Source organism: Heteronotia binoei, chromosome 18 (assembly GCF_032191835.1).
Source record: "Heteronotia binoei isolate CCM8104 ecotype False Entrance Well chromosome 18, APGP_CSIRO_Hbin_v1, whole genome shotgun sequence".
In the NCBI taxonomy this organism is placed as follows: Eukaryota; Metazoa; Chordata; class Lepidosauria; order Squamata; family Gekkonidae; genus Heteronotia; species Heteronotia binoei.
The window spans coordinates 30921169-30940330 of record NC_083240.1 but is presented as its reverse complement, the minus strand read 5'-3'; the positions used below and the strand labels follow the sequence as shown (position 1 = coordinate 30940330).

The following is a 19162-nucleotide window of genomic DNA, read 5'->3' as shown; positions in this document are numbered from 1 at the left end:
TTTGGGAATCCTCTCCTAAGAGGACCCCTCAACTGCTTCAATTTTTGTAAACAGGTCAAGCTGCTACTAATAATGATAACCATATACTTAACAGTCAAGTATTGTGTGTTGTGTATCATTAGATAAACCTCCAAATGTGTCCCCAAACCAGCATCACTGAAATAATATCATCAGTTGTATACCGGGTTCGTTACAAAGTGCTGGTTATCACCTTTAAAGCCCTATATGGTCGAGGACCTGCCTACCTGAAGGACCGTCTCTCCCCATATGAACCCCAGAGAGCACTGAGGTCAGCTGGGAAGAACCAGCTGACTATCCCCGGGCTGAAGGAGGCAAAATTAAAGAACACCCGTACACGAGCCTTCTCCATTGCAGCTCCACACCTATGGAACCAGCTCCCAGAAGAAGTGCGGGCCCTGCGGAGCCTTGAACAATTCCGCAGGGCCTGCAAGACCTTCCTTTTTGGGATGGCCTTTACCTGACTGAACGACTGATGATTCGCCTTAAGTGATTCCGCCATAGTATTTGCACCTAATAGAGTAGCACTAGGAATGTTAATTTTAATTGGAATGTTTTTAAGTGAATGTGATTTTAAAACCTATTGTATAATTTATTGTATGGATTGATGTTGTTAGCCGCCCTGAGCCTGCTTCGGTGGGGAGGGCGGGATATAAATAAAATATTATTATTATTATCATCATCATCAGCCTTTATTGGCATAAAAGAAATCAGTTATACAGAATAAGAGGATTACCAAGTTATACAGAATAAAAATTTCCCATAAAATACACTGAAATAATAAAGTAAGTCCAGGAAAGGGAAACTACTCAAGGACTGCTTTGCCCCTCTCTTGTTCCATCTAACACTGCACTTCATGCTTGATTGGCCAGAATATCAAAAAAAAAAGGAGAGGGGACAGTAAAAGGGAGGGAGGAGACACTGGCCCAATTAAGCCACCAAGAGAGTATACTATAATGCGAAGAATGGGGGGGGGGGGAATCACATTGTTCACCCCACTGTTGCAGTTTCTTGCAGACCTGCAGTTTATACTAGCAATAACAAACAGCAAGTAATAAATAATAAAGCAAAAGCAAAACTTCAAATGCAATCTTTGGATTTACTGGTTATTGCAGAGGCCAAATAACTTGGTTACAACTTGAAGGCACTTTCCACAACCAATTTTTTGCTGGAAAATGCATTTTGTGCTTCACATGTTTTATCATTAAGCCACAACCTGCTGGGCATAAAAAACTTTCAGTTACAAAATACAAAGTGCTCTTCTGCCACTTGTGGCTCAAAGTCTTTTAAGTATGCCCTGGGTTTAGTCCCAATGTCTCCAGTTAATAGTTCTTGAAAAGCAGGGCTGGGATAGACCTCCACGCAAGAGCTCAGAGAACTAGTCAGCTTCAACATGAAGCTGTTTCACATGTTCAAAGAGAAACTTACTCAGCTGCCTTTCATTCTTCCCTCTTGAGAGAACACTGTATCACAAAAGCATGCATACACTTTAGCCACCTGCTCCATCGACATGGAGAACAATAAACAACTATAAAAACTTACCAAAATTGAACTCTCTGGCTTTTCTCCTTCCAGCATTGGCAACATCAGGAGCTGGTTCCACGCTCTTGGTTTTCTTATGGGGCGGTAAGTAGTCGTCATCATCTTCAGAAAGAGAGAGAGAGAGAGAGAAACATGCACATCACGGCTGCTGCTTAGACCAGGGTGGAATGAGCTGTCAGATGGGATGGCTCTACCTCACAGTGAGTTCAATGCACTTTGTAGATATTCACAGTTGGAGATGGTAATCCATGGAATGCCACATGCATCAGGCCTGCCAGTTGGCCCCTGGCATCCAACTTTCTCATGCAAGCTACATTCCAATTACACTAACAGGCTTGGAGTGGACTATGCACAATGGCTGTGCCTGTCCACTTACAACATGCTTTCAAGGAGACCCCTGTTACTGAGCAAAGCATCTTCTCCTACCTTTAAGGAACACCTAGCAACCCTACTGCAGAGCTGTGGTACCAAATATACAAAAAGACGCCGTATCAGATAAGAGGCTTTTGAAAAAAAGTAAGGAATATCACAAACGGAAATTTCAAGATACAATCTTCTCTCAGTTTCACAGGTGCTCTTGTTGAACTACAGAGAAGATATAATTGGAGGGGAAAGACAGAAAGCTACTTCTATTCCAACAATTGCGGGAATAGAAATTGCAAGCAAACTGGGAAAAGGTAAAGATTTCAACAGATGACTGTGGGTGGGTGTTTGGCTGGCTTCTTTTTTTGTAATTGGACAATTTTCACCCTTCTTCCAAAAGAACTGGAAAATCAACTGCACACAGAAAGTAAGGTCTGCCCACTTTAAGCAACTAACATGATAAGAGTTTTGTTAGTGAATTTACGATTGTTTCAAACTTTTTATTCCAGCATCACGAGCTCTTATTCAGTGTCTGCACGAATGTAATACACTAATACAAACAGCAATTAAAAGATTACTAGAGTGAAGCATGGGATGGAAGACAATGCCATGTCCACAGTCCCCTGCACACTCACTCCCACCTGATACAGGGTTTCCCCCATCACTTTTGTTTTCAGTAGTTTCCCTTTACAAATCACAAAATGACCTCATATGCTCCCTTAAAGCTTTAAAAGCACCTCAGGGTCTTCAAACACAAACTATTAACAACAATGCTGGTAGAGAAACTTTGGTTCTCAAGCACTGCCCATCAACAAAGAATATGTGAAAATCATTACAGGCCTTGCACTGTGGGTTTTAAACCACAACAGAAAGAGAAAGAGATATCATGCATAATTTTGCCATTGCTAAAAACAATTGCGAGACATATAACATCCGATTAAACAGACACATTAAAGTCACCCGTATTCTAGGCTCTGTCTCTGACTTCTATATCACACCACTTCCTCCACTGGAATTTTTAAACAGGAACACCAAAACAGTAAGGCAGAAAGGCAACTTTCCCACTCTCGCTAACCCTGTTTACAAACTCTACTGATATGCACAGTACATGATCCTTTAGCTCCTTGTGCCCCCAAAGCTACCAGGAATTCCCCCACAGGTTGGAACACAACTACAAGTTCTCTGTCAAGGTACAAAAGGAAAACCCACATTTTGGGTGACAGGATCTGAAACTCATAATACAGAAGAATCACAAAGTCCCTCTGCTTTATCAGCAACACACAGCTCAGCAGCACATTTTAGCACAAGAGTAAACCCAGCCTCAATATGAAGGCTTTTCAAATGCCCAGTTCAGATCTCTCACTATGTAAACTGCTCAGTCTGCAACAGAGTATCTTGTGGCAAAGACCAGCAGTCACAAACACCTAGAAAGGAGGCAAAATAAATGAGAAGATTCTGTTCTAATACTTCTTTACCCTTATGAGCTCTACTTTCTTCATTCCAGGATACCAAACACAACCTTTAGCCACTTACCTTGGTACAGACAAAATAAAACTTTGCCATCCACAAGGTGAGTTTTATAGAATACTTATTTGCTTCAGTAGGACATTCCCATCAAGACTTCTGACCTCAAGGCATTTGACATCAGAACTCAGACTCTATCTGCTTTCCAAAATCCAATGCTAATGGAATGACTACCAATCTCCGTCTTGCCTTGACTATGCTCTGACTTGAAAGGGTTCTGCCAGATTCAAACGATACTAAAGAAAAACTCAGTGTTACAGTTCATTCCACGAGGCAACACATCCTTCTCAAAGACAGTTGTCTCTCCAAAGAACTTTTGTAACCTTTATCCTCTCTCACTGAGGTCTAGTCACTTGTCATCTCTTAAAAGAGCATCTTTCCCAAACCACATGCTTGCTTATTTTGAAAAGCAGCAAAATGAAACAGTGACCACCTAGCCAAATGGTATCTTCTACCGCTTCCACCCCAGGCTCTGAATACCTACACCTGAAAGAGAGGTTTGCAATAAACCAACAACTCAGTTCCTATTTAAAAAGAAAAAACAACTCCGTTCCAATTTTTCTAAAACGACTAACTGCTCCATAAAATGTTGACTTGCAGCATGAGAAAGGCATTTCTGGAGGGAAGGGGGAGATGCACATAACGCCACATGACTAAGATTCTTCTGAAACAAGTGAGCAAAAATAAAAATGTTAGTTGAGAAAATGGCCAACCTTCAATGGTCACTTCCACTTCAGGATCCTCACTTGTTTCAGAAGTGGCGTGTTGAGAAGAATCTGAAAAAGCAAAACAAAACAAAAACCAAGTCTGAACGGCGCAGGCAGACTAAGAGAAGATTTGCCGCAAAGTGGCGAAAACAAGTGTGTTGCGCACTATGAATAAAACAGACCCACAAAACACACAGGTCGGAAAATTTTAGCACATGGCTCAATCCCTGTTGGGTGATGGCAATATAAAGCAGGGGTTCTAAAGGGAGGCAACTGTTGAAAGCTGCCTTATTCTAGGTTCACAAGGATTTTTAATCAATGAAATTTTTTCTCATTCTTTAGGGATTTAAGTGATAGAGTTTTGTAAGTTCCTTCTTGCCTCATGTAAGAATTTTACATACACACATCTGAAAATTTTTTACAATATAACAGTGTGAAAACTTGCAAGTTAGAAGGCAAAAGATCAGGACTATAACTGGGATGAGCATCTTCTCCAAGAGGTAAAGCAGGTCTTATGGTTCTTCTCAAGCACTGGTCAAGCGAATGCCTGTTCTAAAATTAACATCAGTCATTTCCAAGCTTTCCGGAACAAGAGACAGGAATTCACGCCAAAGTAAATGGGAGTTTTTAGTAGACATGGCAGACACTACTAACTATGCAGGATGCTGCTCCTGGAATTTTGAACTTTTTCTTGTCTTCCTTGATCCTAACTCCAAAGCCTGCAATCAAGTCACAAGTAATCCACAAAACAACGACTTGTAAGAACTTGCAGTGGCTGAGAAGGAGAGCAGAGAAGTTCCAAGGGCATTGCCAAAAATTGCAGCTTAACTCTGTCACTGCATCACCATTGGCTGTACCAAATGCATTGGATTGCTTTACAAACTTTTGTTCGCATTATTGCAAAAAAAAAAAAAACATGAAACCCTCTCTGCATACAACATGGCAGAATTAGTCTTCGTCGTTTATAAATAATAGAATTGTTCATAAAAAGTTCACGGATATATGGAAAAGTAAGCGAGCACTGGGGACAGCTTCTCAGATGTAGATCCAGTGCCTCTCAAACAGTCATGACACTTTCAGAAAAACAGCAACTCCTCTGATGGTACCCACAAACCATATCCTTTCTCAGATTTAGAGGAGATTCACACGTTAACCCAAGAGAACGATTGTCTTTTAGAGTAACAAGGATGTAAGAATTTAGCCACATCATACTGGAGAGCCACAAATGCAGTCTTTTCTTGCAGTGCAATCTGCCAGTGTCAACAGTCCTTTAGACATACTTCACGGTACTGCAACTGAGTATACAGCCTCCAGTGCCAGCCAGAAACACACATGTAGAAGACCATGTAGACAGGCTACCAAAGTCGCTGAAAATTCTACATGAGAAAGAGTAGATGATGCCGCTTGGCTAATATCACAATGTGCCATGGTAGGCCTGCAAACTTCCACTAGCCTGGTTGCTTGTGGCATGAAAGTCTTGCCTCCAGGTAACAATGCTGCCAAAGTCCATAACTGACTGGTTGGGAATACAAATCCATTCCACTTGTAATGCTTATCTGTATCACCGAATGAACCAGCATTTCCCTCAAAAGTTCTCCAGGGTGGAATATAAAACTTGTGCTCATGGCCAGCATTCAGAAGAGGCGTTCAAACCCTGCTGTTTTGCAGGCATATGCACAAAAGTTCTTTTAATATTAACCCTCTATTCTCCATACTCTCATTAACTCGCTGTGAACCACTATACCAAACTGCCAGAACAAACAGTTTTTCATTTAGCACTATCTGCTCTATAGGTGCTTGCACTGTTCAGTTTTCAGTTTGCTCTCCACCATGACTGGTCCTGGAAATTAAAATTCAGCACTTGTGCCTGGCTTCATTAGCATAATGTACCCACATTACAAGCCAAGAGAAAACTCAGATTTTTCCACATGCCTGCTGGGAAATATTGTGATTCCTTAGCCAACTCAATGAATTAAGGGTAATTTGGTCCATTGCTACCTTCAGGCAACCTGGCAGTGAACCTTGTGAAAAGACTAGAACAAAGTAGGAGTCAAATTTCACCTTTAAGACCAACAAAGTTGTATTCAGAATGTAAGCTTTTGTGTGCTCTAAGCACACTCCATCAGACGAGGAATCAGGTACACAAGCACACGAAAGCTTACATTCTGAATAGAACTTTGTTGGTCTTAAAGGTGCCACTTGACTCCTACTTTATTCTACTGCTTCAGACCAACACGGCTGCCCACCTGGATCTATCTTGTGAAAAGACTATCTTTCTTTATTCCCCAGGCTATCAGATGCCACTAATGAGTTTTGTGGGACACCTCCCACACATACACTGTGAACATCTGTTGTTTCTTAAAGGGTGCTGTTCAAATCTCATTGGCTTCCAATTAATAGTTTTACATCGATTAGCAAGATGTACCTATTATTCTAAACATGCCTCTTCCAGTTGTGATGGCTTCTTGGTAGTTTAAACAGATTTGCCCACAGTTTTCAATCCAAGTTTAGGTAAGTTTGAAGCCTAATACAATACTATCGCATGGACTAATGCAGTTCTCTGCCCTCCACAGTGCACAGTTCTTAGAGAAACTATTAATTTTGGATTCCCTATTTTATTTGTCCACAACGTATGTGAGAAAAATATGCACCTCGCTCCTTGCAACAGCCAAGCAGGTAAAATACTGTAGTTTCCCAATTCAGTGGAGCAAAACGTTGAGAAAGTTGTGAACCAAAAAGTAATTTGTAATTAAGCAGACCTACTCAATTCTGTAAAAATAACGTTAAACACAAGCAACATTACCAACATATCACCCCGGTGTAATCAGGTAGGCATCGTGACCAGCTTACTTCTTGGCATGCCTTGGGTCAAAACCTGCCTTGTGTGAGCTCTACACAGAGTTATCCAGGTTTCATTTCATGATGAACACCACGCTCAATCAACACAGGGTGAACTGATAACTTTGGAACACAGTTTGCGCCAGATTTTTCCAGGAGAAAGCATAAGGGCTCTCCTATGACTACCTCACATTTGCATTTGCCGAATTCAAGCTTTATACAAACTGACCCATGGATTGTGCCAATATCCCTTGGCAATATGAATATCCCTCTGAGTGCACCTGCAGCCAGCCAGTTAAGATTTTAGAAAGGGCAGACACAGCTGACATCCAGCCCCCTTCGAGCTGGCCCTCCAGAACCAGCTAGAAACAGCTGATATACAACATTCATATCATGTGAACATTAGCCATCTTTTTCCACGTGTTCAGAGACAAGTAGCAGCTCTTCTCAGATCCAAGCCTGGCAATTACCTTATATTACAAATCTTCCCACTAGGAATAACATGAGCTTGCACAGCTTATTTTTCCACCAGCATCTGAAGTCCCACTGCATCAAACTTTTTCTCTAGTTCCAGATGGCCCAGGTTACATTCCTTTTAATACAGGACCAGTTTAGAAACCACAAGATTTGACATTATTGTAAGTTGGGCTTTTACTTACCACAGACTTCCAAAGACACACACTGCCCTTGTGCTTTCAAGCTTAACATACTGTGTAAGTATTGTAACACTATTACCCACCCGGAGCTCCTAGTCAAAAGTGGACTATAAAGCACAAGCTACCCCACTCATGAAGGAACTCAGCGGGAGGGGAAGGCCAATATCACAAACTCTTCTAGGACACCCTACAAAGTTGACCAGGAAACAGGGAGGAAGGGAGAACCATCTTGCAAACACTTCTCAATTAATTGTCCACAATAACCATGCAGGATCACAAATCAAGGGAAGAAAAAAAAATAACAACCATGTGGAATATGGAAAAAAAAAAGCAAGACACAGACACAATGTACACGTTTGCATAAGTGCTCTCTTTTTAATTTTTTTTTTTTAAGAAATCCTTTCCAGAGTTTATTTTTCAAATAAAATAGTTACATATCTCTAACCTTCTACTGGCAATTCCACATCTGTTCCTTCACTGCAATCGGAACCCTGGTTGCTCCCTTTAGACAAATATAAACAATACCATCATAAAAATATGGAGGATGCTAGTTAATGCTCGAAATTTCAGAATTAGCATCTCAAGTAAGTAGGACAGGTAGAGAAGGAATGTTACGATGCAGCGGCACCTCAGCTGTATTGTGTCAAAAAAACACAAGCAGGGTTCTCTTCAGAATGAGAACGAGCCAAAGACCAGGAGTCGATCAACTGATATCTGCTCCCATGCAAACTTTGTTGTAAACAGAACGGAGCTGAGCAGCACAGTTTGTAGTGGGTTGTACGTGTTGTGAAAAGCAAGTGCCTTCAAGCCATCTGTTTAATTCAGAAAAGTCTTGTCTCAGATGTGTACCCCAATTTGGATGGCACAATGTTCAAAAACAGATTGAGGGGGGGGGGAAAAACATGAAGCTAGATCAGAATTCTTCCAAGCTCTGCCATAAAGCCTTCAATACTTCTCTTCATAATATTGAACTGTTCTCTCTCGTGACTCAGTGACACAAACAATTGAACGGGAGAGATAGAACAGCACATAATGAATCTGTCAAAATATATCACTTATTGCCTAATTTCATTAAACAATTTAATTATGATAGTTTTGCCTTTCTGTATTTTCTGCAAATGAATAATTTAACAAGGTTTGATCGCCCAAACAGAAAAAGGAGGAAGACAGCATCTCTTAAGTTGATGTTGGTCCTTTGAGTGACTCTCAAGCTAGACTCGGGGGGGGGGGGGATCAACCCCTTCAACAAAGTGAGGCCACAGATCTAAAACCAAACTTGGAAGAACAGAGTACTGCTGGCAGGCAGAACATAGCCACTGAGGTATCAATGCTGTTGTAAGAAAGAGCACTGTGAAGATGAACAAGTGAATTGCTATACCTGTGTAAGACTTTGCCATGGCGATTTTCTCATCAATCGCCGAAGTTTCTGAAGGACCTGCTTCGGTAAACAAAGACAGCCATAAAAAAATCACTTTCCAAGATTTCAGTTTCCATTACGACAGCATGATCAGCTGAATCATGAATGTAAGTGGAGAGAGAAAAATAATTTTATGAAATAATGGAACTGAGGTGGCTTCCATCTCGACCAACTTCATGCAACAGCACAACTTCCTAGGTAATGGTTCTGTATAAGCCTAGCTCAAACCATGGTTTCCGACTGTGGACTGATCACAAAGTTCTGGTCTGACAATTCAGACATTGCACACGACTAAATTAAAGGTAAGTTTCTTTAACTATGGTTTGATGTGATGTCTGAAGTACGTTTCAACTTTCCCTTTCTGACCAAGCCCCACACATCTTTCTTTGATACCAAATAAGGAAGCCCATCTCACATCCATCGATATACTATCCTTTGTGTTTTGTCTTACCAGTATCCCATTCAATTTATGTCACAGCCAGCAAATGGTGGAGAAGCAAAGGTACTGATTTGCAGTGCATATCCACCCAACACATCAAGGAGAAAAGTCATACAATCCTATTCAAGAAATGTAATCCTGAACACAAGTATTGTTCCCCTGGTCTCCTTTGTAACTGTACCTTTGAAAAAACCTTAGTGACAACCCTTACAGAAAAAGGAAATCATCATCCTGACAAGCACATGACAGCGACGTAAGGCCAATATTCCAGGCATGGAAGACTTGGCAAGACAACCTCTTTCTGTTATGCTGTTGGGCCGTCCTAATCCTGTTTTAACCACCTACTATAATACATCAGATCAGGCTCATTTATTTCAAAATCACTTAATTCTACCACACAGAGATGTCACCTCACTCCCTGACATTTTCCATCTCAGGGTTTGGGGGGGATCATGCAAACCAAGACACAGGCATCAGCCCTGGGAAGCAAAAGTGGATGCTACAGGCAATTACTTATAAAACTTATGATGAACCAGAGCATGCGGCTGAAATACCCTGAAACTCTTTGCTCCCTGTTATGAAATCTTTTTTTTTCAATATGAAAAGCAATGCTTGTGTCAGAAGAAAAAAAATATTCATGTAAGAACTAGCCCTCTTTTGCCACAGCGCTCTTTTCCGAAGAGAAAGCTCACAAAACAACAACAACAAAAGACACAATACCCAGCACCTTTCCCAGGGCTGAAGGGATAAGTACTACGGTACTCTCCAGCTGGAAAAAAGAACGAACACCAAAACATGGTAGGAAGAAGGAGAGCACAGCAGGACAGACTGAGTCAGCCCTGGGTTGTATGAATGAAGCAACACAAGACACTGCAAGGAAAATCTAAGCCCACCACACATCTTGTCGAGACCTTCTGCTGTAACATGACTTCCTGCACAACACAAGCACATTCTGATGCCAACCTACCCTACTACATTACCCTGCAATGCTAGCACTAGGCGACGGGTCATAACCTTGGACTGATGCCCAGTATTAGTATATTCCATCCTCAATACATCTCCAGGCAAAGCAAGTCTCACAACTGGGTAATCAACATCTTTTTTTAACATCGTAGTAGCAGCAGTGGAGCAGCCTAAGAAACTTACAAGTAATGGGTGGGGGTGAGGGACTCTGACTATATTCCGTCACCATTCAAGTCCAGAACTAACACACCAATTTCCATAGGCACTAACACTAGGCAAGCCACATCTGCATAAATGAAATTGAATGTTTACCGAATTTCAGTCATGAGATTCAAGGAAGACAAATGGAAATACCAGGGGTGGGCTCTCCAAGGCAACATCTGCTAGAGATTGGTTTAAACTGGCAAGAAGGCTGCTCTGCGAAGAGGCTTTGGGAGGGGGTACATGCACAAGTTTCAGTTGAAGGAAACAAGCAACATAACATTTTTAAAAGAAATGCAACTGCAGAAAAGTCACTGTGGTCATTCTAACAGTAGAAGCAGCAGAGCAGGTGAGCTTCTTTTTTTAAGCAGGGGGGCGGGGTTGTTTGTTTTAGCTTCTGGCAGGCCTATTCAGCACATGGGCCCACTGCTTGTTACAACAGTCATTCAGTGCACAGAAACAAGGTGGTAAGAGGGACAGGCACTCCTAGCACACAATTCCACGCAAATGGGAAAAGTCACGAAACCCACCGCCCTCCCATTCCCCCAACAGTGCCTGGATATGGCCCAGGAGAAAAAAACCCAGGGTTTGCTTGTTTATTCTGTGTGACAGAAAGCTGCAAGGAAGTTGCCTCGTTAATCCTAATTTGCAGAAAACATCTGCCAACAGAAAGACAAAAAAAGAGGGGATGACAGAGGATGGTGGAACAAAGAGCAGAAGCAGCAGACAAAGAGTGGGAGCCATGCATAGGAGTCCCCTGACTGAAGGAAAGTCCTCCGTTAAATCTTTTCAGCTCATAAGGGAATGTAGATGTTCATTCTCTTCCAAAACAGCTTTAATTCTACTTGTAACATCTCCAGTATTTTTTAACATCTGAGTTTTCAGCCACTAAGGTTTAAAAAAGCCTTACACTCAGTATTACCTGGAATGTTAAACTGATAATAGTCTGGATCCTCCGATTCTTCCTTTACTGTTACCATTTCAAGTCCTGAAGAAGCAACAAGAGTTATTCATTTTGCGCAGACTACTTTTGCATTTCAGGTTTCTTTCACGTCAAATGGACTCTCAGCACCAAACATTACTAGTCACTTGGTGTGCAGAAACACTGAGGCAGCAGCGAAAAGCACAAACTCGCACTTCTGTTTTCTCTCTTGTGCTATACCAACCTAGTCCCAAATAGTAACCACCTTAAGATGAAGGTACACCTTTAACACCCTCAGTTTGTGCCCCTCTGCCACCATTAGTAGGCATCCAACTGCACTGCCACATGTGTAGCAGATAACCAGAGGCACAGACAAAGTGAGGCCAAGGAGTGAAATTAAAGGTGTTTTTAACCACTGTAATGACACAAGCAGACTAACAGAAAAGGGCTAAAATGGACTGGGCAGACCTCTCTACTACCTCAAAACACCTTACGAAAAGGGAGCCAAAGAGCAGGCACCCATTTCTACAGTCTGCTGCAAGAGGTCCAGACTGGAGAGAGCGCTCCTTTTTTCAAGATGTGCTACAACCACTACCCAAATCTACTATCTGCAGATACACAAAAATAAATCCTGATCAAATAATCTGAAAGAGATTAGATCCTGTTTATTGCATGTTTGTAAATCTGAGGAGGAGGATGAAGAGAAAAAAGATGTACAAGGTAGTTAAGCCCTGATTTAATATTCAAAAACCAAACACCCTACATTTTAAGGTAAAGGAAAAGGAAAGGAAAGGTCCCCTGTGCAAGCACCAGTCATTTCCAACTCTGGGGTGACGTTGTTTTCACGGCAGACTTTTTACGGGGTGGTTTGCCTTTGCCTTCCCCAGTCATCTACACTTTCCCCCCAGCAAGCTCGGTACTCATTTTATTGACCTCGGAAGGATGGAAGGCTGAGTCAACCTCGAGCCGGCTACCTGAAAGCCCAGCATCCGAGGGGGATCGAACTCAAGTCATGAGCAGACCTTAGGACTGCATTTCTGCAGCTTTAACGCACTGCACCACGGGCTCTTATATATAAATTACTACCCTGCACGCTCAAGAAACACAGATTAACAAAGGAAGGGAAAGCAGTAATACACACCAGAATCTTCACTGGGTTCTGTTTTCACCTGGATGGCAGGACAACTAGAAGGAGAAGTATCAGAAATAGTATTTAATATACATGGTAAAGGCTACAATAACATAATATAGTCATATAAATCAGTGTTCTACAAAACCATACTGTTTATCCATTTATCACTCTGCCATCTACTCTGATAAGATTAAGCTGTCCAGGGCCTCAGGAGGAAACTATAATCAGACTGAAAGTGCCACGGACTGGTCCTTCTGAGTCAAACCAAATAAGAATAAATTTTAAAAAATGAAAGTGGAGCAAGTGTTTTACTGCTAAGCTTCTGTTCTTCCCCATGAGAACCCAGATGTATCAAAGACTGCAGTATGTATGTTCATGTCACAGTTCAACAAAACAGCAAGAGATACTCTGAAAAAGCCAAAGCATAATGCTTAGGCTTCCAGGCCTACAAGGAACACTGCACTGTTTTCAAATTATTGCTGCTGTCCAGTGGCAGCTGAGATTCTCCATCATTCACTATTAAAAGGCTGCACAGCCAAGCAGAATAGGTAGGTGGCACATATTGCTCATCTTATAATTAGTTGATACAAATAACTTTGTACCAATGATAGGAAAGGATTATGCATGCTAAAGTGTTTTTTACCCCTCCCCCAAGAAGCATTAAAGTCATAGTACCTTCCACTCGGTGATGTTATTGTGTGGGAGGGGTCTCCCATGCGCGGTCCTGAAAGGAAAAGGATAGAATCTAGCTTCTGCAATGTAACAAGGCAAACTGAGTATATATTACATTCATAACCATACTGCCAGTGGAGCAGTGATTGCATTTCGCCCTCTCTGCTTCAAGAGAATCTTGACAAACATCATTTGGAATTCTCATACCAACGGAGAAATTGGGTTGTGTCAAGGAGTGGCACCTGCAGCACAATTTTTCTTCACTGGCTGTGTGTATAATTTTTTTTAAAAACCCAGCTGCATGAGCGAGTAATGCCACCTGAATCTGTAGGCAAGGTCACCACCATCGACAAAGGTATACTCTGCCCTAGAAGAGTTACTTCTCACAAGGTATAATGCCCACAGTCAGTAAGGAATGTAGGTCCCAAAGGACAAAAAGCAGATTAAACTTCTACACCAACCCCTAGGCTCTCCTAGCTTTTTGTTCTGAACTGTCAGCCTATTCTGGATGGGACTGCACTCCCCACTCAATGAGCAAGTTTCTACCTTGGGGATACTGGTAGATCCCTGTATATAGAGCCAGAGGTCTCGTCCGCGATAAATACCACCGTTTACCAGCTATTGTTGGTGCACCACCTGTGGTCTCGCCTTTAAAAAGCAAGTTCTAGACAGTTATTTATTTATTGAGAATATTTTTAGGCCATCACTTCAGATTTCTGCTCCACGTTCTAAGTATATCCAGTTTACTGGAACAAACTTTTCACAGGACTGCAAGTTTGGAAATTTCACTGGGTTCACACGTGGCACGCAGATTCGTGGTTGGTTTGAGTTATACATGGCGGTCTGCCTCGCATGCAGCATATTATGCTTTAGGATGCTGTGTCAAACCTGATTTGCCCAACCATTTGGTCAAATGCTGTTTTCCTTCCAGATTTCTGTTACTATTCCTTGTACACTTTGGTCATGACCCTGGTATTCCTCGGTGGTCTCCCATCCAAATACTAGCAGCCAGTAACCCTGCTTAGCTTCCATCTGATGAGATCAAGCTAGCCTGGGCTATCCAGGTCGGGGGAATATATACACTATAAAATATAAATTCCTTTTAAAAACTAACCAGTATTAAATTCAGTTTACTGTGTGTTCTGATAAAAGCTGATTTTACTGACATTTTATATGACACTATACATAATATTAAAATGTCAATTTAAAAGCTTTTATCGGGACAACAGTAAACTGGATTCAATACCGGTTAGATCCTCTACAATATGTTCGTGGTGACTGATGTTTAAGACTTTTTGTCTTTTGAATTTTCATTGGATCTCTGTGTGATTATCTGGTGGTAAACCATCTCAAGTGTTTTGTATGGATAGGTGAAGTACACTTCTTTTAAACAGATAAACAACCAGTTCCCATCAGCTGGAAATAATGGGAATTTACACAATCATGAACTAGTTCAGGAAATTCTCTTATATCTGTAATGGCTTCTGCATTATGGAGCTTTTCACACTACTGACTAACTCAAACTTTTAACTTGAATCCAGTTAACATCCTTGACAGAGCCAATCCATGAAATATATTTGCCTGTTCAATTTTCAATGTTTCTGCACGCACAATCTACACAATTACCAAGAAAGTTTCAACTGCAGCCCTATAATCATCAGAGAAGTTTTTTTTTTCCTTTGCAGAGCACCAAGATCACAAAAGATTCACTGTAATTGTAAAAATAAAACAAAGCACTTATTGCCAAAATTCTTCAGTGTGAATGAAGCACCATCACGCATGCATAAACAGTTCCAATATTTAAACAGGATTCTGTTGTAAATCCTGTGGTGTGTGCGTGTTTGTGTGATGTAAAGCACTGCCTTTATAAAAGCAGACAGAGAAATTCGTATTAGTACAAGACAAATATGTACTAAAATAGTCAAAGTAAGTTTTCACTAGTTGGCAATACTTGTGTGCATGCAAGAAAAAATTACACTAGCCCTACAAGACAGTGAACAGGTTGAAGAAAGGCCTGCACATCTGCGCCAAGGGTTAATCTGCAACTATACCTTTTAAAATAAATAATGGTGCTTCAAGAGCAAGTACAGGAAAAAGATATTAAATAAAAATATTATCTTTTTGTTACAGTGTAAATGAACATTTACTTACCTAGATGTTTCTTTGGCTCAAGGAAAGGCCTATGTTTAAAACAAAGAATTCTATTACTTGGAAATACCGTAACCCAAGAGGTCATAGTACTACTTAGTGCACACAGTGAAGAATTCCATATGCATTCAATAATCACTCCAGCAACCCTGTAAGCTAAGGCTGTTTTAGTCCCATTTTGCAGAGGCAAGGCTGATGGCCAGTAAGTTTTCAGTACTACTGAGATCTGAATCACAATAAGTCTTGGTCACGACAGCTCACTGCACGTCAAATAGTTCCAAACAATTATTAATTTGAATTAAGAGAGCTTAAAACAGAGAAATCTTTAGGCAATACTATTTAACAACCTAAGCACAGAAAATGGAGAGGAGGGAACCACCTTTTGATGACAAATGAGATCCCAGATTTGTTTTCCAGAATCCATTTCAATGTTGTGGCATCATAGCTGGCGGGATGCTTAAATGCAAGTCCTTCCGGGAGGCCATGCACCATCAGAGCAGATGGGTCCCTCTGAATTTTATCATACGGCACAGGAACTACCGTTGATTTTCCTAAAGCTTTACCTGAAACAGCAGAAAAACAAACACCTTATAAATAAGGTACCAGTGGGAAGAAGAAAGCTTGCACCCTCCTTCTTCCTCAGGACTGCACTAAACAGTAAGTTCAATCTGCCTTAATGTCCAAAGCAGTAACTACAATTTATGCTCACTGTTCAAACCTGACCTTGAAACCACAGTTTAAAGTAAGTTTTCCAGTTCTGGTCTGGAGGGCAAATGCAAAACAGTTCCTCAGTTCAGATGTTATAGCAAACAATGGTTTGTACTGAACAGCAATCCTAAAGTTAAACCACACATGAAGGAGGAATGAAAAGGTACGAGGCCATAGTTTACATCCAGTAGGACTTGAAAACTCACTCCAAACCACTGCTTGGCAGGTTGTCTGAACTGAGCCACTCAAGTTGAAGAGACACCAAGAGAAAACTTGGCAGTGCATCTTTGATACAAAAACTCACATTCTTCCCTCATAATCAAACTACCATTTTTTCCTACCTCCCAGATGGCAAAGACTAAGATATGTGCTAAGGCAGCACAGGGTTCAACAGCTTGAAGCGTTCTCTCACTTTAGTATTCGGTATATTTACTCTTTGGCTTATAAATAACTAAGGCAGAGTGGACTCTACATTCATTTTAGGTAAGGGAATAAAAAAACTTTCACCAAGCTCCTTTTCAGATCAGGGTCTCTAAGAGGCAGAAAGCTACAATATTGCCTACAAAGTGTTTCCACGGGCTCAGCCAAGAGGAGACACTCCTGTCTTTGTATTTATTTTTATCCTGTGTCTCAGATTAAAAACTGGCTTTTGAAGCAGCTTGCATGAATCAAAATCACAAAGCTATAATTAAAAGCAGTAAAAACTTTGCCACTTGTACGTTCCGTTAACCAGAAGGCAAGTTCCTCCCCTTAAATCATACCACCCTGCATTTTCAAGGCCCCTGCACACACCCCACGCCCACTTCTCCCTGGACATTGCTGAGCTTCTAACCATCAGTGCTGTCCACTGACATCATCCACAGGTCCTTCCTTCATCCTTAAGCTTTCTTGCAGCTTGCTCCCATGCAGCTAGTCTACTCATCTGCCTGCTCCGTAGCACTCCTCTGAGGCTCAAGCAAAAGGTCCTAGGCAGGCATGAGGCCTGTCACTATTTATTTACTTCATTTATAGTCCACCTTGCTGAGCTACAAAATGGATTACATGATGGAGATATGACACTCCCAGTGGGGTACGGTCTGGTCACTACATATTCTCCTACATGGGGGGGAGGCAGAGCAATAAGCTCAAGCATCTGCCACATTTGATTAACCAATCACCCACATTCCCTATGTCTGTTGATTAAAAATCTTCTGCTGTACAATGTGCTGGAGAGAAGCGGGGGTAGAGGCCACCAATGAGCTGGATAGACACACCATGGAGGGGTGCCTGGTTGCATCCTGCCTTCCGATAGCCTCACTGAAGGATGCTGGAAGCTACAGGGATGAAAGATGTCCTCAGCTGGAACTGGATCCAGCCTGGCTGCTTTCTGCCCTCCCTTTGATGATCCCATCAATGATAGTGGCAAGATGGAAGTAAAGGAGGCTGTCACTGTCTTTCCCAAATTGAAGCCATTTAGGTCAGCTAAGAAACCCAGGATTAGAGGGGCAGCATGATGTTACTGTAAACTGCCACATCATTCCATTTTTCTCTCTCTCTTCCTCAAATGGAGAATAATCTGTAAACCACCTTCATCCCTCCAAATAGCGGCCGGCACATTTCTAGGCTAAAGGCCAGCTCCAATGGTCTAAAATGTACCATAACAGATGCAGAAGTAGTCCTCCACAGATTTCCTGAGGGCTTCTATTTCCACGATATCTACCGTCATCCTGTTATCAAGTGAGGTCGATTTTATTTTCTGCAGTTCAGCAGCCTTTGCCTCTTCGTTAACACCTACAAAGCATAACACAGAATACAACGTCAAAGCCCAACCCTTTCCATTCAAATGATTTTCCCCCTGCTTATTTATTAAGGCATTTCTATGCCACTCTTCTCCCCAATGGGATGCAAAGCAGCTTACAGAAACTTCCAAACCAATTAATTTGAACAATATAATTTAAACAACCAAGATAAAACGCAGGAAACAAAGGAACTCTGAGCAGCCCTTCAACAGGTGTCACTCTGCAAACTATGAACTCTTCGGCTTCTGTCCTTTAGCTCATCCCTTTGACCACACCCAGACTCAATTATCTGCAGGCACATAATAAACTGCCATCCTATCCCAGCCATTCCCAAATTCAGCCACAGGATAAAAGAAGATTCAAAGTACATTAACTATACTTTGCATTCTCCTAAGCCTTACTTAAATGCAAAGTATTGATTAAAGTCCACTGGTTGTTCAGTGGGCGCACAGCAATCACAGTGGGAAAGCATAGAACATCCATCCAGAGCTGAGAAACCAGACTTATGGGATTCCTAAAGTAAAAGACCACCAGTATGTATACGCATGTACATGCAAATGCACATGCATTTAGCAAAGCAGGTATGGTATCTAACCTGAGTGGATTTGATTTTGTGGTTTCTGCTAGAATTAGTACACTTGTGACAAATGGACTGCCAATGTGATGTGGTGGCTGCAGTGTCAGACTAGGATCTGGGAGACCTGCATACAAATCTTTATTTGGATCCTTCAAGCTTTTCTTCTGGTGACAATTGACCTGCCAAAAAGGTTATGGGCTGGATCATGGGACCTGAATAGATGAAAGCCATGGAGGACAGGGGCTTTAGTAAGGAGGGGGAATTAGATAAGACTAGTAGGAAAAGCTGGCATGATCCAACCCAATGCTATGATGCTCACTGGGTGACCTTGAGCCAGTCACATACTCTCCGCCTAAGCTACCTTGCAGGTTTGCTGAGAAGATAAAATGGGTAAGAGGAGAATGATGTATGCAGCCTTGAGATCTGCAGAGGAAGGGTGAGGTGAAAAAAAACTCCACTCCATATAAAGAAAGAATACAAAGATAACAGCAATGGAAGAACACTGTTGTCCTTTGAAAGTGCCCTTGGAAATAGATACAGTAATTTGATGGCATCCA

General features: G+C 41.6%; 1 protein-coding gene across 19 annotated transcripts in view; it reads right to left on the bottom strand.

Moving 5' to 3' along the window:
- LOC132586679 (general transcription factor II-I-like) overlaps nt 1-19162 on the bottom strand; it is an 86224-nt gene that overhangs the window by 53582 nt on the left and 13480 nt on the right. For 3 of the 19 annotated variants that reach the window (XM_060258705.1, XM_060258707.1, XM_060258724.1), the window contains 10 exons: nt 17886-18020; nt 15922-16105; nt 15546-15574; nt 13398-13446; nt 12732-12775; nt 11591-11656; nt 9027-9086; nt 8094-8150; nt 4161-4223; nt 1561-1662 (listed from right to left, as the gene is read on the bottom strand). In XM_060258705.1, the coding sequence (XP_060114688.1) occupies nt 1561-1662; nt 4161-4223; nt 8094-8150; nt 9027-9086; nt 11591-11656; nt 12732-12775; nt 13398-13446; nt 15546-15574; nt 15922-16105; nt 17886-18020 (789 nt within the window). The remainder of the gene's footprint in view (nt 1-1560; nt 1663-4160; nt 4224-8093; nt 8151-9026; nt 9087-11590; nt 11657-12731; nt 12776-13397; nt 13447-15545; nt 15575-15921; nt 16106-17885; nt 18021-19162) is intronic. The other 16 variants (XM_060258706.1, XM_060258710.1, XM_060258708.1 and 13 more) reach the window with 16 other exon arrangements.